This window comes from Anticarsia gemmatalis, chromosome 4 (assembly GCF_050436995.1).
Source record: "Anticarsia gemmatalis isolate Benzon Research Colony breed Stoneville strain chromosome 4, ilAntGemm2 primary, whole genome shotgun sequence".
NCBI classification, from domain to species: domain Eukaryota; kingdom Metazoa; phylum Arthropoda; class Insecta; order Lepidoptera; family Erebidae; genus Anticarsia; species Anticarsia gemmatalis.
This window is the reverse complement of record NC_134748.1, coordinates 576,501-598,928: the sequence shown is the minus strand read 5'-3', so window position 1 is coordinate 598,928 and position 22,428 is coordinate 576,501. Positions and strand designations below refer to the sequence as shown.

The following is a 22,428-nucleotide window of genomic DNA, read 5'->3' as shown; positions in this document are numbered from 1 at the left end:
CGTGGGTGTCACGCACCGTTAATAGTAACAGGTTATAGGTATGGGTCCTGTAGAAATTTTATTTAGTTAGACAGTTTTTTATTTTATTGATTTTATAATATTTATAGCAAATGCTTAATTCGAGTACCTATTATTTTTCGGATAATACCGGTGATGTCTCTGGTTTCAAAACTGGCAAGTGGCAAGTCAAATTTTGACAGCTGATAGGTGCCATGATTCTTTTTTATCTGCAATTTGCCTATCGAGACGTGTGTGGTTTTAGGCAGCGAAATTTCTTGCCAAATGTGGGCAGAAAATGGCAGATACCGAGGTAATTTCGCTACTGATTGCTGAATTGCAATAGCTAAACTGTGACCACATTCATAACCCGTCGTTTCTTTGACAGGTTTTGAAAAAACTAAAAGATATACCATTTAGAATCCAGACCGCAAGTTTGAAGGAACGGCGTGAGGTTGTAGATGAGATTCGAAAAGTACTATCTACACCGGGTAAGTGATAAATAAGGCTATGTTTATTCATAATTTGTGACTAAAGTGCAATACAGTGGTGTAAAATAGTGTAGTGTTAGTAAGTATTTATAGGTTGGTTGTCCAGCTGTATTGATCCATAGAGCCCTGGATATAGCTCAGGTATTGCGCTCTCACTTGACTGAGTGTTGAATGTGCCAATCAGAGGTCGCCGTATGCAACAGATTGCATCTATATATAAATACAAGTAAATCAATTCATCAATACTTCCATTAAGTGGGGTGAGGGATGTGCCTGGGATGGCAAATAATGTGTTTTATGAAATACAGGATGATTTACTTTAAATTTGATTGAAATTGTCAGTAAATAACTTAAATATGAATATGCTACAGGAATGTGTTTATTTTCATTCAATATTTGGTACACACTACAGATAAAGTATTGAATACTATTGTTTATCATTGTGCAATACTTTAAATTTATGTATTGATGTTAGCTCCATAGTGTGAAGACTAATATCATGGTTTATGTTTGTAATAAACATTTACTGAATAAAAGACAATGGTTTCATTGTGTTAGATTAATGTTTCCTATGTTTAACTGCCTTCATACCAGACAGAATTTAAATTATTACCTTTTAAAGGACATGAAAAGCTAATATGCTATTAATGTATTTACAGTTATTAGTGTTACTAACTATATGCTCTGATAGTTAGGATTAAATGTTTTCCTATTCTGATTATCTACACTTAGACTATAATGATGAACAAAAGTTTGAAACTACTCAGCCTTTATTATGCAGAACATTTGGTTATCAAAAAATAGTTGTTCAATTCCAATAAAATATTTATAAGGTAGGTACAATAACAAATGAAGAAAGCATTGGTTTGAGCTAGGTTATGTATGAGGTGAAAGAAGCATACAAACAACAGGCACAATTCATATGCCAAGATAAAATGATCTAAAACCATAATATATTGTAGTACTAGGTACCACCTTGTAAAGAACAACAGGAACTATACCAGATACTAGTCCATATAAATAAATATTAATAAAAGCACTATTCCCCAGGCATCACAGAGCCAGCAGTCAGATATGTCTGCAGGCTGCTGTCCTTGACCCTGCACCGCTACAGAGACTCAACATCACAGTACTATGTGAAGAGTCTGGTCCACTACCTAGCCACCAGCCACAGAGAATGGACTCTCAAAGGCCTGCTACCCGTCCTCCTAGAGATATCAGAACAGCTCAAGAACACTTCAGCATCGTGAGTAGATTACTTGTGTACTAATATATCTGAAAAGGCTCTTTGCTTCTTTAAATGCACTAAGCTGCAACTGTCTTGGTATATATTTACTGCATACTTAAAGCTATAGACTATACAATAGACTTTGTATATAAAGTGATATCAAATTATAAAATACAATACTAATGAAAATGCAAGGTACAGCTTTAAATAACATTCTATTTAATTTGTACAACATAGTAGTCCAAATACAAAAAACACCTCTTCTATGGAAGGATTTGTGTAAAAGTTTAAATCTCTATCATATCAAATATTGGTAGAAGAATATTAATATACATGTAATTTATTTTTATATAATTTAGTGTTAGTGATTGAGGAATAACTGTTTGTGAATCAGTGAACTATAATTGTCTTCTCATGACTGCAAATCAATCCAATCCATATGTTTATTCCTTAACTTCACAGGAAAAGCACATGTCAGAGTGGCCTATATGCACTCCGATGGTCAACAGTCCTGGTTGAAGGTACCCTCCAGAACACTGAGGAGGATGGAGTGGACTACAACGCACTGGTGCTGGCGCAGGCCAACCTAATAGCTGCTGTCACTGCTTATGGAGACAAGAGGAAAAATGACAAGGCTTTTGCAATGGTAGTATAAAAAGAGCAAGCCATGACTTTCTTTCTGTTTCTTCTCACAAGCTACAGCTTTTCGGAAATGGTGGTAGATTTAAAATACTATGATGATTTTAAATACTTGTGAAAAGTTTATGAAATAAAACATATTTTACTTTAACTAAGATAAGCAACTGTGTCGACAAAACACAGTATAGGTAATCAGAGCTTACACAATGTTATTCAGCGCTTGCACTAGGCACATGTTATTCTGCCATACTGTTTAATGCACTATGACTTGTTTCCATAAGGAAAACAACATACATATACATAAATATGTTGTTTAAAATTTTGCAACGGCATAGTATCTAACACAGGTTTAAGGTATTATTTGTACAACTTGCAATAGTTTAAAATCATTAATGTATTTTTCTTCTTTCACAGTTACACGCCTCATGGCTGGCCATCGGCAAGGAGAAGTCATCAAAATGGCTGGACGTGCTGGTGGCCACGCCCCCTGACTCCGGGCCGCACGTGTGTGTCGCGTTCTCCACGTTATGCAGGCATCTCAAGCAAGTTGGAGATGAAGCTGCTATTGAACAGCATAAGGTAGGATCATACATATTTATTCATTGGTTTCTTATGCTTTAAGGGCCGTCCCGTGATTAATACGTAATCTTCAAAAAGGGTGGGGAGGGTCTATATAAAATCACGAAATATCACAGGGGGAGGGGGTTTATAGTAAGTAGTGAAATGTAAGAGTTTTTGGCACTTGTGTTCAAGAGATTCAGTTCTCAACAGAACAACTGATTATTATAGATAGGTAGGAGTATTGATTTTAATAATGACTTCAATATTAAAATACTTGTCTGCTAGATTGTGTTCTCCAAATTATATTAATAACGCCCATATTCCTACAGACAAAAATGCTGGAGAGCTTCACAAAGAGCATCATCAGCGTCAAGTCCCGTCCGAACGCGAATTACATCAAAGGTTGTCGCGAGCTGCTCGCGCAGTTGTCCGCCGCTGACGTCCGCGACGTGCTACTACCAGCTCTAGCTAAGGCCATGCTGAGGAGCCCCGAGACCATCGTGCAGGCCGTCGGGGAGGTGTTCGCGAGTCTCAATGTAGATCTGGATGGATTAGCTGTTGATATCGGCAAGAGTCTAATTGGTAAGTTTGAAATGTAGTTTTTTATTTATGTAACTTAATAATATTTGTGCTTATTTTGAGAGTTTGGAAATGCAACAACTTTTTGTAATTTGGTTGATGATTGATTGGTATAGTTGTATGTGAATGGCTGGCTCGGGCTGCTTATTTGTATGGTCTGAGCATTTAACTGCTACAAAAGGGGAGAAAATCATAAGAGAGCTTTGGTATAAAAACACACAGTTGTTTTCAGTCAAAACAATTAACTCGACATTAACTATATAGAGAAAAGGTTAAAGCATTATGTAAATAAGATTCACTAATAATAACTGTTGTGTATTTTTAGTGAACCTGCACTCGAAAGACGAATGGGTGCGAGTGGAAGCTGGGGTTGCGCTCAAACGGCTGGCGGAGAGGTGTTCGCAAGGCGCAGCCGCCAAGGCGTTACTTAGTCATGCCTTCGCTGAGTACAACGGTGCCGGAGGGAAACTAACGTCTAGTGAAGATAAGATCGCTGTGCTCAATGTTAGTATATACATTTTTATATTGAGACAAATTGCGAACCCGGTCAGTCGGTCGATGTTTATCGTGTCAGTTAGTTCAGGTTCAGGTTTTAAATGTATAAATATCTGTTTGTGGTGGTGTCTATTTGATAAAATGTGGTCATTGATATAGTTCAATTCCTTTAATAATTTTGGTAAATTGCGTTCATGGAATGCTTACACGGTATTTTCAACATGTTTCTTTTATTATATGCGCTGTAGAAGATACAATTCAGTATTGGAGCCACTCATGTCATAAGTAATTGTACTACTCCCTCCGCAGGGTGTGGGCACACTGAGCTCGCTGGCAGTATCGGGCGCAGAACGCGCGGCTCTGTTCTCGGAGGCGGCGGCGCAGGTGTCGCGCGTGCTGGACAGCGAGTCGCACGAGCGCACGCTGTGTGTGGCGCTCGACGCGCTGCACAAGTGGACGCTGGGGCTGGACTCGCACCTGCCACACAACATACTCGACATCTTCAAGGTAAGGGACATTAGCTCGCTGGCGGTGTCGGTGTCGGTGTCGGGCGCGCTGTTCTCGGAGGCGGCGGCGCAGGTGTCGCGCGTGCTGGACAGCGAGTCGCACGAGCGCACGCAAAGTTGCAGCATGCGTAAGAAATTTAACCTTTAGCTCTGCAATTTCAGAGACTAACTCTTAGGAAAGCATATTTTACTTCGCCATTATTTCATCTTTTGTTATGTTTTGTTATAGAAAAACCTGGGCGCAAAGAGCACAACGCAAGCAGTCCGCACGGCATACGTGAGCATGGTAGCGTCGTGTGTCCGCGGCCGCGGCGCCGGCGCCGACCACGCTGACGCACTGAGACCTGTCTTGTTCAAAGCCGTAGAGAAAGCCGCGCAACAGCCACTACAGGTAATACACATTAAGATTATCCTTCATGTATTATACTTTGAGTGCGTGCGTGCCTTCTTTTACGTGCACAATGGTATACGCACTACAATATAATTTTCTATACATTACAGCTGTCTTGCAAGCTGTCTAGCGTATCTGGCGGCCGAAGCACATTTACAAAACAATCTTGTAGCTAGTTTTTATTATGGTATCTTTGTTATAGCACTTGGTAGTAAGCGAGGGTATCTGCGCGATGCTGGCGCTGGCGTTACTGGACGAGGCGCGGGAGCTGCCCGGCAAGGCGGCCGTGTGGACCGCGCTCACACACCCCGACAAACACGTGCTCTTGCATGACAGAGTACTCTCCGCCGCTAGCGATGAAGGTAACTACTAACTTTATGTACTAACTGATTAAGTATAAACAATGTTCATTTTTTTTTTAAATTGGTTTAAAAAAAATAGTAGAGCTTCCTGTAAATAAAATTTCTCGTAACCCAATTTTTTTTTCATCTCATTTCACGGTTATCAATAACACAGAACGCAAAAATCTGCCCCAATTTTGGCCAAATTACAAGAATTTGGCTATTAGTTACTATGAAAATCTTCTAACGTAACTTTAACTATGCATTACATATATTTCGATACAACAGTTACACTACAATATTTCTCCTTTACAGTCCTAATACAGGTGGTGTTGCTATGCAGAACAGTTTTAGAAAACTACCCAAATGTTGCCAGCGATCAAAACTCGCCGGTATACAGGGCAATGGTGCTAATGTTGGTATCACCGAACAAGGCCGTCCGTTCCACCGCCATTGAAGAAGTCAAGTCTCTGGTGGGCAAAGAAGACAGGTTCTTATTGGCTAGGAGTTTAGCGTCAAAGTTGAATGAAGTGCTGGAGGAAGGGAAGGTGTTCAGTGTGAAGGAGAAGACGCCGCCTGAAGAGAAGGGGGGAGAAGTGACTGGGAAGATGATACTGGATTGTGTTCAGGCGCTGTGTTCGTTCAGAGGTAAGTTGTACTGAAAATATGTTTCTGTTATGAGTAATTAGGCCTTTTATATAGAGCCAGACTCGTGATGTTTATGTATAGTAAGTCTATTGTAATAAACATGTTCCTAATATACTTTAAAAAATATACCCTGATCTTAAGATGGTTACAGGGTGTGAAATAATGAAACATAAGATTGCAAAATTGTGTTTAACTATTTATTCTATTATATAATATTCAACTTAAGAATGTAGTTAGAAAATAGAGTACAAAGTTATTCTTGATAACATTCTTTGAAGTAGGAACAAAATATATACAACTTTTTTCTGAACAGGGTACCCAGAAAAAGAATCGCAAGAGCTAGCAATAGACGTGCTGCCGTGCTGCCACCACCCACTCGCAGTGGGCGTGAACAAGCGCGCCTGGGTGAAGCTGGTCGCGTACCTGCAGCACGACCCCAAGAAACTCGTGTCACTGTACGCTAACACCTTGAAGAATAAGTACATCACTGAATATGTACCGAACGAGGTGAGGATTGATTCACTGTTGAAAATTCTTACTTAACCTATTAATCTATTTAATAAACAAAAGTTCAGTCTATTCCTGGTTTAAATTATGCCTAGCTTGTAGTCATAAACTTGTGAAAGATTTTCTTCTAACCGGGAATAATAATAAGAGGTTGCGCATTATGGTCGAAGCTAGTTAGATATCCCTGTTATGTGGTGCTCCAGGCGGTTGCTTAGTTCCCATTTCTGCAGAGCCGGCTCTTTGCGAATGAATAAACATTAGATAACAGGTTGCATTGGAATTAAGCTGACTGGATACAACTGTGCTCTTCGTTGCTCCTAGCTCCTACATACTTTACTCTGTGATCCTAGTCAAAATGTTTTGGATGTGACATGATTTTGTGCGAGAAGTGTGCGGCTGCAACACGCATCGTTGCAAGACACTTAATCTCGTTGTAGTTAGGACAAAACTGACAAACCTTGCGCAATCCCATTACTGACGAATATCTATTCAAATATCGGTGCGTCTCCAATGCGCATTTTAATTTCAGGCATAAGGGTATGCTCGGCAATCGTGCAATTAAAGCGCAACAACTCGCGCGCAATAGGCGCACCTTTTTTTGGACACACAAATTTACACTCGACTTTTCATGTTGTCAACAGACACTATCAAACGTGGTATCAACATTAGTGGCGACGAACGCAGAGGTGATAGCGGGCAGCGCGATACAGGCGGCGCTGGACACGCTGCTGTCGGCCGAGCTGCTGCGAGTTACCAGAGACGAGTACTTCACGTATCTCACGCCGGAGGGAGAGCTGTACGACAAGACCTCCGTGCCCGGGTACGTAGTTACGAATTAAATAGATTTACACCCGGTTTCTGAGGTACATTTAGGGGTAGTTTATCTATTGAATAGAGTTTAAACTCATATAAAAAAAAACGCTATTGAAGAGATAAATTACCGCTAAATGTAGTAAGAAACCGGGGGTTAGATAGCAGGGAAATGAATACCAGCTAATATATTAAGGAAGTATCAGCTGTTTATAGGTTTACCATTAGCCTTGAAATATGGTATATGATTTTCTTTTAAAAGTAACTTCTGCACTATTAATGCTGTTGCGTTGCGGGGCGTTCTACAAATGGCAAACAAGTGCAACGTATCCAAAACAACTGTCAGTAAAAGTTTAAAAAATACCAGCTAACGTGCGCGTATACGTACATGCATGCATTTATGTATATCATAAAACATGTAACATGGAAAACTTTACGATTTAAATCGTTAGCGATAAAGTAAGTTTTATTTAACTGTGGATATAACTTTTATTCTCCTTGTTTAGTAATGAAGACAGTAAAGAAATGAACATGAAGCGAGAGAGCAAGGCGTACAGTTACAAAGAACAGTTGGAGGAGCTGCAGTTGAGACGAGAGATTGAAGAGAAGAAACGTCGAGAAGGGAAGATCAAACAGGTTTGTACTTCATATATATTATATTTAATTTTTGTAGGCTATTATTTTTATATATTTTTTGGTTGTTGAATAATGTGTCTTGTGTGTGTATTAATAGTGTATTGTTTTGAATGACAGGTTCCGTTGAGTGCCAAACAAAAAGAAGCAATCAAAGCGCAATTAGCAAAAGAAAGCGCAATTCGACAGAGACTAAGTGCCGTAAGTACTGTTATTAGTTTCATTCATACTCATTTTATTATTAGTTTCATGTTCCTTACCTTTAGGTTAAGGTTTCTTTTGATTGACTTACAATCGATTCACTATATCGAGTTAATTCGCTGTCGTTGCCGCCAATTCTTTTGTATTTTTTATTACGTAAAACTGCTGTTATTATGGTAGTATGACATTGATATTTCGCGTTTATTTTATGCTGCAGTTTTGATAGCGAAGGTGCTTAGCTAAATGCTATATGCAGGTGTTGTAAACATGTGTGTGTGTCCAGTTGGAGCGTCGCGTGAGCGCTTCGGTGGGGCTGCTGTGCGCGGTGAGCGCGGGGTCGGGCGCGGCGCTGTGCCGCGGCGCGCGCCGCGTGGTGCCGGCGGCGCTGGGCGCGCTGCGCTGCCCGCTGGCCGCCGCGCCGCTGGCCGCCGCCTACTGCCGGCTCAGGCACGCGCTGCTGCCCAGACACCCCGCGCTGGCCGACCTCGTGGCACGCCTTACTGTGAGGTAACAACACCATTCTTATAGTATTTCTTGCAATTTCACACAGCTCTCAGGTTTTCTACAAATATTTTCAGTAATTAATACTTATTTTACCTTTTGTAAAACACCAAAAAGCTAGTGATTTTAACACCGCTGCACTAACTTGCCAAAATACTTTTAAAAAAATATACAGAACTTTAAATCTATTTTTTTACAATATCTTTAACCTAAACGTTTCCTTGTTCCCACCAGACTGCACAAACCTCAATGCGACTTGGAGCCGAGCTGGGAGGACGAGGAGCTGGTGGGCGCTACGATCCGCACCATCAACAGTATCCACGCGGCCACCATACCCAAGCACGACGAGAGCAACCACAGGAGCGTGCACCTCACCGCGCCCGGACTCTGCTATGTGTTCCCACTGCTCAAGTTAGGTATGTATTCTTTATTATTTAATACTGTTGATAGACATGTATGTGTGTTAAGTGAAGATTAAATTAAACAAAAATTATAAGAAATCTTTCCAGAATAATATACGTTTATATGAATTATTCTCGAGTTTTGCGGTGTTAAAACTACATAAAATTATTGCAACATAACCAAAAATATTACCGTCTAAATGATAAAACCATATGCATGCAATCATGTGCGCGCGCGAGACGTGTACATGCACGCACTGGTAGAAATGACCGCATTCATTTCCATTGTATCAATTTTATTTAATTGACGTATGTAAAGGTTTTTTTCTTCTTCTGGAAGTGCGATATGACGCAGCTTTAAATTAAACCTTTGTATTTTTTTTGTCAAGGTCTCTCTGGCCCGGCGGGTCGCGCGGACGAGACGATGATGTTGAACGGTCTGGCCGTGATCGCTGAACACGCGGCGCTGCGGGACGACTCCGACATGATGCATCCAGCGCTCTTCCCCATCGACCACATGTTCAGGCTGCTCATTGATCTTATTAGTATGTTCATTTAGCTGTTGTCAATGATGTTAACAATCGACTCGTGTTCCTATTGCATTGATATAAAAAAATGTGGGTGGTGCAATGGTGGTGGGGCAATTTCTGTATTAAATATTTATGATTTTGGAAACTTTTTACTTTTTGAGAAAACAAGTTTGTGTAAAAAAAAAAGCATTATATTTGAGGTATATATCAGCAGTGTGAATTGACAATATTAATATAATTGTCTAGAGTAGTGAGTTAAATATTTTATATCCTTCTTCACGTCTAATCACGTAATATTTTCGACATCTCAAATAACCGCTGTGAATGAGATGACTCCATTTTTATGCTATGTTTTGTGCTATACGCAGGTAGTACATCAGGTCGCGTACAAGCGGCGTGTACAGTAGCACTGCTAGATACTGCACGTTGCGCGTCGCGCGCCATGCTGTCGCTCGATGACGTCACCTGCCTTATGGACGGACTGCAGAGCCCGCTCGAGGTACGTGCACGTCACACAAATACTTTTGATTTACTTCGATCAAGATTGTCCTTTACACGCTTCACGCCAAGAAATGTATTTTATATTATTAACATGTTATGGGAAAAGACTGACAAAAACTAAGGCCATCGTGTACGAACCTCATTGGCTTTTGAATGGCGGCAGTCGCTTGAACACTAAAATCTTTAATTATTAGGAGGTTTACGTAGTAATTTGAAAACCTACGCTTTATCTAAAAGCATACGTAAAAGTTAAATTCCAGAAACCTGCAGAAAGAAAAAAAAGATTTTAAGATAGTTTGAGATTCTCCCCATCATTTGCTGTACAGAAAGTACTTATGTGTTTATCTTTACACAGGTGGTCCGCGACGCCGCGCTCCGTGCACTACAGTGCGTGGTGGAGTGTCTGCCCAGCTTACTGGAGGACCCCTCCATCGCGCTGTCTCTCACCAAGAGACTGCTCGTAGCTACCTTCGACGTCTCCGCAGACAACCAGTTAGTAATTATTATGAAGTTTATAATCACACATTTTATATTTATTCAATAATGTTTGCATTGTCTATAATATGTATCATATATTTAAGTGTCATTTGTACAAATAATTGGGTTTTGTGTGCATCAATATTTGGATGCAATAAAAAATCGGTATCATTGTGCTTTTGACCGATAGCCGACAACTTAAAATTCTCCATAATGTGACTTACAATATTCAGTCCTTTTAGGCCTCTTATTGACGTAAACAGTAACATCAAACTAACCAAAAAGTGTTGTGTAACAGGAAACTAGCCGAAGAGCTATGGTCGAAGCTGCCCCTGGCGCAGCAGTGGAGCCGCGAGCCGGAGCTGGTGGAGCTGATGCTGGGCGAGGTGCAGCACCCCGCCGAGCCGCTGCAGCGGGCCGCCGCCGCCGCGCTGGCGCAGCTGGTGCAGCGCAGCGCCGACCCCGCCGCGCCCGACCACGTGCTGCAGCGCCTGCAGGACATATACTCCGACAAGTTGCCGGTAATTAACACTGTCGCTACTTTGAGACTATAAGCCCTTTATTGAGTTATTAACTTACTTATATTATAAGACTTACGTTATTGATGTTGATGAAATTAAATGTGAACTGAGTTATTTATCTTACAAGTTTCACATGACGAGGTGTTGTGTCAATTTCTGGAACTTCCTTATGTAGTATAGTAATTTTGTTTTATCTACAAAGCTGACTTAATAAGAGATTTAAAACAATGAATAGTTTTTGAGTCTGGTTATAAACTTTCTAATGATAGATTTCCAAATGTACTTTGTAGATTTCATTCAATATTCATTTTTTAAACAAATCTCGATAGTCATTACTCACTATGAATACTTGTGGTCAGATGATCCCGGCCAAGCTGGACCAGTTCGGGCACGTGGTGGAGGAGGCGGTGGACGAGTGGACGGGGCGGCGCGGCGTGGGGCTGGCGCTGGTGGCGCTGGCGCCGCGCCTGCCCGCCGCCGCCGTGCCGCCCGCCATGCGCTTCTTCGTGGAGCGCGCGCTGGCCGACCGCCACGACCAGGTGCGCGACCAGATGCTCAACGCCGCCATGGCTATTGTGGACCTACATGGCAAGGTAAGGAATCGAGCTGTTTACTAAAACTTGTGAATAGATTTCAGGAATGATAGTGATATATCAAATATTTGTCTTAATTTATTTGAAAGGAAAGTTGTTGCCTACTAAATAGACTGACCTAGGCAATGCTGAATATACTCCTATTTAACATATTATTGACACCTACTTTCGTCGGAACTCAAAATAAGACATTATGTGCCGTATTTGTTTCAGGTCATCAAAAAACGACACCTTTGGTTTTGCTATAAACAAATTCTATATACTTAGCTAGCTTTCCCAAAAGATGAATCAAATCTTCAATCAATTCTAATCAATAATATGTAAACTTACCGTTGTATTTCAACAGGAAACGCTAAGCAGTCAACTGCCAGTGTTCGAGAACTTCCTGGACAAGGCGCCGAAGTCAGGCGGGTACGACGCGGTGCGCCAGTGCGTGGTGCTGCTGGTGGGGTCGCTGGCGCGCCACCTGGAGCCCAAGGACCCGCGCATTAAACCCATCACGCTCAGGCTGGTGGCCGCGCTGTCCACGCCTAGCCAACAGGTTTGTACCACTGCGCTACTACACAAACATTTCTAGATCTATTTTGTATTTTTTGTGTCTTCATTCGATAGTCCTTTTTGTGAATGATAAACGTGATTCCTGGTATGACATGATTACCTACACAATTTTTTCTACGGTGGTAATGATCTTTTTTAGAAGAAAAAGTAACGTACACGTGCATGTTTAAGCGTGCACGAGTATATATACGTTTTAAGAGATTACTCGTGATTCTATAAGTTTTATATACAAATACATAATAATAAATACGATAATATTTTTCCTTATTGTTTTAACAATTTAGTACCTAAATCTAATTTCATGCAATGTTTTATAAAGATTGAATCTTCTTTGCTCATGTTCCACGTTGTTGAATGTATAGGTACAAGAAGCAGTGAGCAACTGCCTGCCTCACCTGGTGAGCTCGCCGGCGCTGGAGAAGGAGATCCCCGCCATCATGAACAAGCTCATGAAACAACTGCTCACCGCCGAGAAGTACGGAGACAGGAAGGTAACATACATCAATCATCATCATCACATACACAAACTACTTTATGTCATTTGCATTTAAATTTGTAAGATGATCGAGAGGCTGAAAGAGGATAATATAAAAAACATTAAAATTGAACAGAAATTATGTTCTTAACTAGCCAACTTCAACACCCTGTTACTGCTACTATGTCTGATAGGGGACAACGCATTTGTCCTCTCCTCACGAGAAGATTAAAAAAATATGAATTTATTTATATTGTTGAACAATTTAACATACCCCTTTAACGTCATGACCCATAGAAATCTACAAGAACAACAGTACATTTGTGTGCACGTTGCTTGTTTCCGCTTGGGGCAGCTGAATATTAGTAAAATGTTTGTTCCTCGTTGTGCAGGGTGCCGCATACGGTATCGCCGGCATCATCAAAGGTCTCGGCATTTTGTCACTCAAACAACTGGACGTTATGGGCAAGTTGACGGAAGCTATTCAGGAGAAGAAGAATTACAAATATCGTGAAGGTACGTAATCTATTATTTAATTGTTAAATACTTTAGATCATTCTTTTTTACTGATTTTACGACGTCCACGTAAAGCTCGCGCTAAATAACTTTGTGCGTATAGCCGTAAGCCGCTGAGAAATAAAAAATAAACATAATATTTAGAAGAGGAATTAAGATATTGGAGACGTTACATCTTTGGTGTCTAAATGACCACCCATTCCGCCACTTTTTCTCCAAATTACTTGATTTTTGACGCTAATTGACTATTACAGGTTAACCATAAACGGCATGCCGCGTTTTCTAAATACCTTTCCATATAAAGCTGTATAAATTCGCTTGGCCCGCGCGCTTGTCACTTGGACAATGTAAACCAGTCTATTACATAACGTGTGTTTCCTACAGGCGCGTTGTTCGGCTTCGAGATGCTGTGCTACAAGCTGGGCCGGCTGTTCGAGCCGTACATCGTGCACGTGCTACCGCACCTGCTGCTGTGCTTCGGCGACAGCTCGCAGTACGTGCGCGCGGCGGCCGACGACACGGCCAAGCTCATCATGAGCAAGCTCAGCGCGCACGGCGTCAAGCTGGTGCTGCCCTCGCTGCTGCAGGCGCTGCAGGACGACAACTGGCGGACCAAGGCCGGTATGTACATAACCACTTACTCAGGCGCCTGTGGAAATCATAATATCCTGAGGCTGGTATGCTGATTACGAAGAAAACGAAATATCTAATTGTTACGGTCAGTTTTCATGCATTAAACTGTAAACGATTTAATTTGTTCTGGGAAAATTATGTCTTTTGAGCAGAAAAGATTATTTGTCACGAATTTGTAACGGTTTCCTAGAATGTAGTCGTATGACGTTATAAGCACTGAAATATTCTGTAGTGTTGACGTACCAAAGACAATCATCTTCAAACTTGGAATAAGTGGCCGTACCAACAAATCCAAAATTGCATCGCATTGGTCGTGGGTTCGATTCCCACACGGAACAAGTGTTAATGCGATCCACAAATAGTTGTTTCGGGACTAGTTGTCCTTTGTGTCCGTTGTTTGTATGTTCCAGTGGCGAAGGCTCCATATAACTCGATTCCTACCGGCTTCCCTTTCTGGACAGACTTAATATTAGTGTTAAATTAATAGTTTACTATTGCCAAATAATACACAATTAATAAATAATCACCAATATTTAAAACGTAATCTTTAACTAGAATCATTAATCTAATCGAAATAGTACGAAAACACCTACCCTTTAAAAATTACGCTCCGCTAAAAACGCAACGTGAAGTAATAATAATGAAATAAGCCGGAGGCGTTGATCCGGAATCGCGTACAATAAAAACTATGGCGGCGATGTCGCTTACGACCTTTTGGATCGCGCTTCGCACCGCGCTGCATAGTAGCAAGCAAGCCGGAGGAAGAGCGGGTTGCCTCTCGCTACAGCGCTCGCGCCGCGACAGACACATGATCTTACGCATGTTTCTGTCGCGGCGCGAGCCGCGTGCAAGAGCGAGATGGCGAAATATAAGCTAAGCATCATGCATAAGTATGAGTCGAACATTCTTATTCTTCACCAGTTTGACAATAGGTTATGTTTGTTTACAGTTTACGTCTTTCGCGCGCTCTTTAAGAAATTAGAATATTTGTGTTTATTACAACATTATTCCTTAGTAAATATGTTTGTAAATGTATCAGTGTATTAGACAGTAATTGTTTTGCATGTATCCATTGGAATACATATTCATTTTGTCAGATTTTTAGGTTAAACTTTCTATAAAAGTTTTCTGCGTTTTCAGTAATGTTTTTGGTATTTTATTGTTGATAAATTAATTCTAAATTGAATTCTAGTATAATATGTTATTAAACAACCAGTTCGAGACAATCATCAATCATTTGAAATACGTTATCAAAATATGTGCTGTTGTGTTACCTACGTGTTACTACTGAAGTCAGAGTAACTACCTAAATACAAAACAAGCATGATTAGGTAGCATGGTAAGTACCTATGTATTATTAGACTGTAGAGAGAGAAATAAGAGACTGTAGTATTGTTATTATGCAGTAATACGCCATTTTTACGTCGGCATTCTTACGATGTCCATATGTAGCTACTATACCTAGACAATGACTTATAGCTCCGGCTAGCCTTATATAAATATTGACCCTTCGCCACTGGTATGTTCGTAAAAGTTCCCGCGACACCTAAACAATTCTTAATGCAGGAGTAGTGATTTTAATAAGATAAAGATAAAAAATATTGTAAAAAACTGAAAAAGACGACAAAAAAACACATGAAATCACTGCAAGTAATTTATTTCGTGTGTGGCAGGTTCTATCGAGTTGCTAGGCGCGATGGCGTACTGTGCTCCTAAGCAGTTGTCGTCGTGCCTGCCGTCCATCGTGCCCAAGCTCATCGAGGTGCTGAGCGACTCGCACATGCGCGTGCAGGAGGCGGGCGCCGAGGCGCTCGGCGTCATCGGCTCCGTCATCAGGAACCCCGAGATCCAAGGTAACTACGAAATAGATTTTGCAACCTTACTGACCCGGCGAACTTGTAAATTCGTAAAGATATTTTTGTGTTACTAAGCGCCTTAGTAATTTAAGTGGAAAAAGTTGAGGTTCCAAAATATCACACATATTTTTTTTGCCTAATTCTCTAGTATACGCAACCGTGCACGTTCACGTTACTTGCACTTTACAGTACTAACACTTAATTTATCCTACAGCCATCGTCCCAGTGCTACTCCAAGCGCTACAAGACCCATCAAACAAGACATCGGCCTGTCTACAAACGTTACTAGACACCAAGTTCGTGCACTTCATCGACGCGCCGTCCCTCGCTCTCATCATGCCGGTCGTTCAGCGAGCCTTCCTGGACCGAAGCACGGAGACCAGGAAGATGGCGGCGCAGATCATCGGCAATATGTACTCGTTGACTGATCAGAAGGATCTGATGCCGTATCTACCTAATATTATACCTGGATTGAAGAGCTCGCTGTTGGATCCTGTGCCTGAGGTATGTCATAGAGTAGAACATATTTTTATTGATTTTTCGAGGGAAGTAAGGTTTATTAAATTTTGTTCTGCTTGCGACTTTCAGTATTTCTATTGATATAGTAGTCCTGAATAATTACATACTTATGGAGTAACCAAAATACACGCCCTGTATACTTAACATTAATACGTGTCAAGTGGCGTTAACGTACACTTATGTACGTATATTTTCACACGAGCGACAAACAACAAGATACGTTATGCGTGCGTATACATGGTAATTTTATTTATAATGTTTCTACAACAGGTGCGATCAGTATCGGCTCGAGCCCTTGGCGCCATGGTGAAGGGTATGGGCGAGAGTAGCTTCGAGGAGCTGCTCCCATGGCTGATGCACACTCTCACGTCTGAGTCCAGCTCCGTGGACCGCTCCGGCGCCGCGCAGGGACTCTCCGAAGTCGTCGCCGGACTCGGCGTGCACAAACTACACAAGATTATGCCGGGTATGTCTTACTTGAGGCTTAAGCCTTACATTATTCAGGTTCAACTTCGAATAAACTACGGATAGCTAATCCTTCCTTCAATCCACAGACATCATCGCAACGGCAGAGCGTACAGACATAGCGCCTCACGTGAAGGACGGCTACATCATGATGTTCATCTACATGCCGGGCGCGTTCACGGACGAGTTCACGCCCTACATCGGACAGATCATCAACCCCATCCTCAAGGCGCTCGCCGACGAGAACGAGTACGTGCGAGAGACCGCGCTCAAGGCGGGACAGAGGATAGTCAACCTCTACGCCGAGTCGGCTATCACTCTCCTCCTCCCAGAACTAGAGAAGGGACTCTTCGACGAGAACTGGCGTATCAGGTACAGCTCGGTGCAGTTACTGGGTGACTTGCTGTACCGCATCTCAGGGGTGTCGGGCAAGATGAGCACGGAGACCGCCTCTGAAGATGACAACTTCGGTACAGAGCACTCGCATAAGGCGATCATCAACGCACTGGGGCCAGAGAGAAGGAACAGAGTACTGGCTGGACTGTATATGGGCAGAAGCGATGTTGCGCTCATGGTGCGACAGGCGGCGCTACACGTTTGGAAGGTAACACACTGTATTTTTTATATTAGTCAAGTGATCTGGCGATTTTCATAAAAAGCACTTATACCAATATGTTTTTTGTTTTGTTTTGTAGGTGGTAGTAACAAATACTCCCAAGACCCTCCGCGAGATCCTACCAACACTGTTTGGTCTATTGCTGGGATGCCTCGCCTCCACCAGCTACGACAAGAGACAAGTGGCTGCCAGGACTCTTGGCGACCTCGTCAGAAAGGTAACAAAAACCTTTCATAAAATGTTAATCATTCTGCTAGGCAGTTGTAAATTTTCATATATATTTATCATCTTTCTTTTTGTTGTAGCTCGGCGAGCGTGTACTACCAGAGATTGTGCCGATCTTGGAACGTGGTTTACGGTCAGAGCGAGCAGACCAGCGGCAAGGTGTCTGTATCGGGCTGGGAGAGATCCTCGCCTCCACATCTAGGGATGCTGTACTTAGCTTTGCTGATGGACTGGTCAGTAGACATTTATATTAGAAACTTACTTTTGTCTAAGGAAACCTGCATAGACGTGTTGTTATTTATGTAGCAGAAAAGTATCTATTTTGTAACCATATTTTTTCTGACCCCAGGTGCCGACAGTCCGCACGGCGCTGTGCGACCCCCTGCCCGAGGTGCGCGTGGCCGCGGCGCGGACCTTCGACAGCCTGCACGCCACCATCGGCAACAAGGCGCTCGACGACATCCTGCCGCAGATGCTCGAGGGACTCAACGACCCCAACCCGGAGGTCGCCGACGCCACGCTCGATGGACTCAAGCAGGTTCGTATCATTTGTTTTATGTGATTCATAGATTGAATGGTTATGTGCGGCAGGATGATGATTACAATTGATCGTTCTTGTTCAGATAATGGCGATCAAGTCCCGCGCGGTGCTGCCGTACCTGGTGCCGGTGCTGACGGGCGGCGGCGGCGGCGTGGACACGCGCGCGCTGTCGGCGCTGGCGGCGGCGGCGGGCGGCGCGCTGGCCCGCCACCTGCCGCGCGTGCTGCCCGCGCTGCTGGCGGCGCTGGCGGCCGCGCGCGGCGGGCCCAGCGAGGCCAAGGAGTTGGACCACTGCCGCGACGCGCTGCTGCCCGTGCTCGACCCGCCCGGCGTGCGCTGGTGAGTGTCGCCCGAGCACTGTCGGTCTGCTCAGAGTCACTCGTGCATCATACTGAACTGTTCCCTCCGCCAGCATCATCGACACGCTGCTGGAGACGTGCCGCACGACGTCGGGCGCGCGGCACTGGGCGGCGGCGGCGCTGCTGTGCGCGTTCGTGTCGCACTCGCGCGCCGACCTGGCGCCGCACGTGGCGCAGCTCATCCGCGGCCTGCTGCTGCTGCTGGCGGGCGCCGAGCGCGACGTGCTGCTCATGGCGTGGGAGGCGCTGGCGGCGCTCACCAAGACGCTGGACCCCGAGCGCATGATCGCGCACGTCAGCGACGTCCGGCAGGCCGTGCGCTACGCCGCCGCCGACCTCAAGGGCGAGCTGCTGCCCGGCTTCTGTCTGCCCAAGGTAGGCGACGTGTTTCTACGTTACTTTGTTTTAAAGTAAAAGCTTATTAGTTTAATATTTCCAGAATGCGAAATGTAAATGTCCCATCTCTAGTATTCTATTTTGTTCTACTGTATTTACCTAGCCATTTCTTTCCAGGGTATAGCACCTATCCTGCCACTGTTCCGTGAGTCCATACTGAACGGCTTGCCTGAAGACAAAGAGAACGCAGCGCTGATGTTAGGCGAGGTGATCAAGCTGACATCGGCGAGCGCCATCCAACCGTCAGTGGTGCACATCACTGGGCCTCTCATCCGTATCCTCGGAGACAGGTTCAACTCTAGTGTCAAAGCGGCCGTGCTGGAGACACTCGCCTCATTACTCTCCAAGGTACGTTTTTTTTTTGTATAACTGATGAATTCAATGCAAAGGGATAGTAATCCTACTACACTGCGGTAAATCAACCTCACTAACAAAACCTTATGATTTCTCAGGTGGGTTCGATGTTGAAGCAGTTCCTGCCGCAGCTGCAGACGACATTCTTGAAAGCGTTGTACGACCCCAACAGGCCCGTGCGCATCAAGGCGGGCTTGGCGCTGGCACAGCTTGTTGTCATCCACACGCGTGCCGATCCGCTGTTCGTTGAACTGCATAATGGCATAAGAAATATTGAAGACCCCGCTATTAGGGAGACTATGCTGCAAGCACTGCGCGGCATTATCACCGCCGGCGGTGACAAGATGTCCGAGCAACTGCCCATCCAGATCTTAGGCACGTTGACCAGCCCTAACCTCCTGGCTCAACCAGACGAGACTCCGCGTAGCGCCGTGGGCGGGTGTCTAGGTGCACTGCTACACTGTCTGCCCATCACGCATCGCGATGCTGCCCTCGTCCACCACATCCTCGGCGCCAACACCACCACCACAAACAATAGTGCCAACGACGAATGGTTCCTACAACACGGGCGATCGTGCGCACTCTTCGTCGCTTTGAAAGAAACACCGGAAGACGTCTATAAAGAAGGCTTCGAGGACAAAGTAGAGAAGACCCTGCTAGGATACCTGGCGAGTGACAAGATACCGATCGCGTGTAACGGTATCAGAGGTATCGGCTACTTGATGAGGCATCTACTGGACAACGAACGACCCGTCCCGCAGATCATACTCTCGCAATTCGTCAGGGTAAGTGGAAACAGTTATTTATACTTCATTCAATGATATATTTGGTAAACACGAACTAATGATAAACGTGGGTGTGCGCAGAGCATGAACCACTCCAGCAACGAGGTGAAGCAGCTGATGGCCCGCGCCAGCACGCTGCTGGGGCGCGGCGCGGCGCTGGGCGGCGGCGGCGGCGCCGACGTGCTGCGCGCGCTGCTGCCGGCGCTCGTCAACGGAACCAAGGAGAAGAACACCTACGTGCGCGCCAACGCAGAGATCGCGCTGCGGGCCGTGCTGCGCCTGCCGCACGACGAACAGTTCCATCTGGTGAGTCACGCGCACACCACTCTAACTCCAGCCTCGCGTACCAAAATTAGCTGTATACAGTTCCATGGACTTTATTATCATTAACTGTGTATGGCAATACACAGTTAATGATAAATAGATGTATTGAAAAAACTCTTTCCCCTCGTTATATTCTATTCCAAGTATAATAAACTTGCTTTATTACTAAATGTACTATCATATAAATAGGTATGTAAGTGTATTTTAGCTATAGCATATTACACTAATTCATTGACAATAGATTAGTTAGATTTCAAATTATAAAAATGTTCATTGTTTAATGTTACCAATCAGTTAGACATAAATTTCCACGAAATAAAACCCCATATCTTTGTCATATCAGAGTGCAAGATCTTTGTTTGTGTGATCTGAATAGATAAGCTAAAATTAATAGCTCTTCTTAGTATATTGATAAGATTATCATCAGTACTAAAGAAATACGGAATTATGTTTGCATTTCATAAATAAGTAAGCATGAAATTGTTTAATAGAATATAGGTCCCAGTAAATAGACAAAAAGTTATTGTCACTATTGTTGAATAAACTATGTATTTGTAATCTGAAACCAAGGCATATTGACTGCTAATGATCTGCTGAATAGTCTGTTATCAATGCTACAATGTTGATGTTAGTTTTGTATTAAATTAAAAACAAAGAATAATAAAAATAATCAAGTCAATGTGTCGAGAATCTATTGCACATAACAGCATATATCATGATAAAGTAGCTGTTTGACGTGATGTGTTTGTTTGTGCAGCAATGCATGTCGCTGCTGGACGAGGGCGCGCGCGAGGCACTGAGCGACGTGGTGGCGCGGGTGCTGCGCCGCGCCCACAGCGACGGCCGCGACGAGGACCTCGACTGCACGCTGCTCACCTGAACATCACCACCACGTCATTAGCAGCATCCACTTTGTTTTGTTACTCCTTGTAAATATCCGACGTTATGCGCGATTTTATATACTGATACACCTTCGACTGTTACTATTAATTATAATATGACGTTTAAGGTCTAGTATAAGTGTGCCGTTACTCTTGCGGTATCGGCGCAGGAATTTGCAATTCTACACTATTTGATATCACTAGTTTTTCTGTACTGATATGAATAAAATGAATTAAATAAAGGGAAAGAATATATTGTCTGTTTTTGATCATTTATTATATTTTGAAAATGGCATAAAATGATTTAATAATTTATTACAAACAGTACTCTAGCTATTAACATAATCAAGGAGTGAGTTGGAGGGAGAGGAGTCTATGTCAATATTGATAAATCAGAACATGATAGGTACTTACACTACAGTTGAGCATTCCATATCTACAATGAGAACAAGTTTGTATCACTAAACATGTGGCAATATCAATAGTATTTACATGAATGTGAATGTATGTCTGAAATAAACAGTCAACTTTATACACAATTGTTTGACTCACTCATCTCCATAATGTGACACTGTCAAGGTTTCATAATGATTGGGCTACTATCTAACATTTACTTGTGGCACAATTACGTATATCAACATTAATATCTACAGTAATTACATATACATTACAAATGCTGGCTATTAAAACTTACGTATCAATAATGGGAATGTTACATAAACTGTCTATTTAAACATAAAACTATTGGATGAGACTAAATAAGTGTGGTGGAATTATAGCTCCTTATTTTCCTTTTTCTTTGAGAAGCCTCTGCTCTGCATGAGGTCATTGCACTCTTGACGTGTGAGCTGCGACAGCGGCAGACGCTCGAGCTCGCGGTCGCCCTCGCCGAGCAGCACCAGCTCCGGAGGCGCGCCACTGATAAACTTCACCTCCAGACGTTCATAGAAAGGGGCGTCATCCATAACGAACCTCTTTACTTCTGGTAGACGGTTTAGAGAACATCCTCTACAACTCTAAAACAAATATAACTTTAATTTTAATAACAATTTATCATAGTTAAATAACTTTGATAATAAATAGAGAAATGCCGATTCACTAACCTCTATTCTTGCTGAAACGACGTCGGTGTGATCATATGCCGCTGATGTGGCCAGGATAACGCAAACAGCTAACAAAATACACTTCATTGCGGGGGCGGTGAACTTCCACTCGACAAAATTAAATGCAAAGTAACCTGAATCGCTTCAGTCGCTATCAGGCGTACAATTTTACGACGAAATTCGTGACGCTGACGCACAGCTTGACAATTGGTGTAATTGGATTTGACGTTCTACCATCAGTCCAGAAATTTATGGCAGTATTGAAATTCCT

General features: G+C 43.1%; 2 protein-coding genes across 2 annotated transcripts; one reads left to right on the top strand and one right to left on the bottom strand.

Annotated features, from left to right (window-relative positions):
• Positions 1-180: 180 nt before the first annotated feature.
• l(3)80Fj (lethal (3) 80Fj) lies at positions 181-21,310 on the top strand. Its single transcript, XM_076136839.1, has 39 exons — positions 181-310; positions 386-488; positions 1,539-1,734; positions 2,179-2,362; positions 2,770-2,934; positions 3,246-3,498; positions 3,821-3,999; positions 4,300-4,497; positions 4,726-4,887; positions 5,090-5,249; positions 5,544-5,876; positions 6,190-6,383; positions 7,025-7,203; positions 7,700-7,829; positions 7,947-8,027; positions 8,311-8,534; positions 8,763-8,944; positions 9,319-9,474; positions 9,828-9,958; positions 10,316-10,452; positions 10,736-10,958; positions 11,318-11,551; positions 11,898-12,092; positions 12,472-12,600; positions 12,977-13,100; positions 13,485-13,721; positions 15,407-15,586; positions 15,804-16,093; positions 16,379-16,574; positions 16,663-17,177; positions 17,269-17,406; positions 17,495-17,647; positions 17,764-17,952; positions 18,038-18,294; positions 18,368-18,689; positions 18,828-19,058; positions 19,163-19,849; positions 19,931-20,155; positions 20,931-21,310. The coding sequence occupies exons 1-39, from the start codon at positions 296-298 to the stop codon at positions 21,051-21,053; spliced, it is 8,010 nt and encodes a 2,669-aa protein (XP_075992954.1). The 5' UTR covers positions 181-295; the 3' UTR covers positions 21,054-21,310.
• LOC142987891 (selenoprotein M-like) lies at positions 21,308-22,370 on the bottom strand. Its single transcript, XM_076136841.1, has 2 exons — positions 22,158-22,370; positions 21,308-22,070 (listed from the first exon to the last, which is right to left on the bottom strand). Exons 1-2 carry the CDS (start codon positions 22,242-22,244, stop codon positions 21,828-21,830), a joined length of 330 nt encoding a protein of 109 aa, XP_075992956.1. The 5' UTR covers positions 22,245-22,370; the 3' UTR covers positions 21,308-21,827.
• Positions 22,371-22,428: the final 58 nt, after the last annotated feature.

What these genes read in the sequence shown, in the direction of transcription:
- LOC142987891 (XM_076136841.1), bottom strand. Translation starts at nt 22,244, where the DNA reads ATGAAGTGTATTTTGTTAGCTGTTTGCGTTATCCTGGCCACATCAGCG. An exon ending in TCGTTTCAGCAAGAATAGAG is followed by an intron (nt 22,071 to 22,157) that starts GTTAGTGAATCG and finishes TATTTGTTTTAG; the next exon opens with AGTTGTAGAGGATGTTCTCT.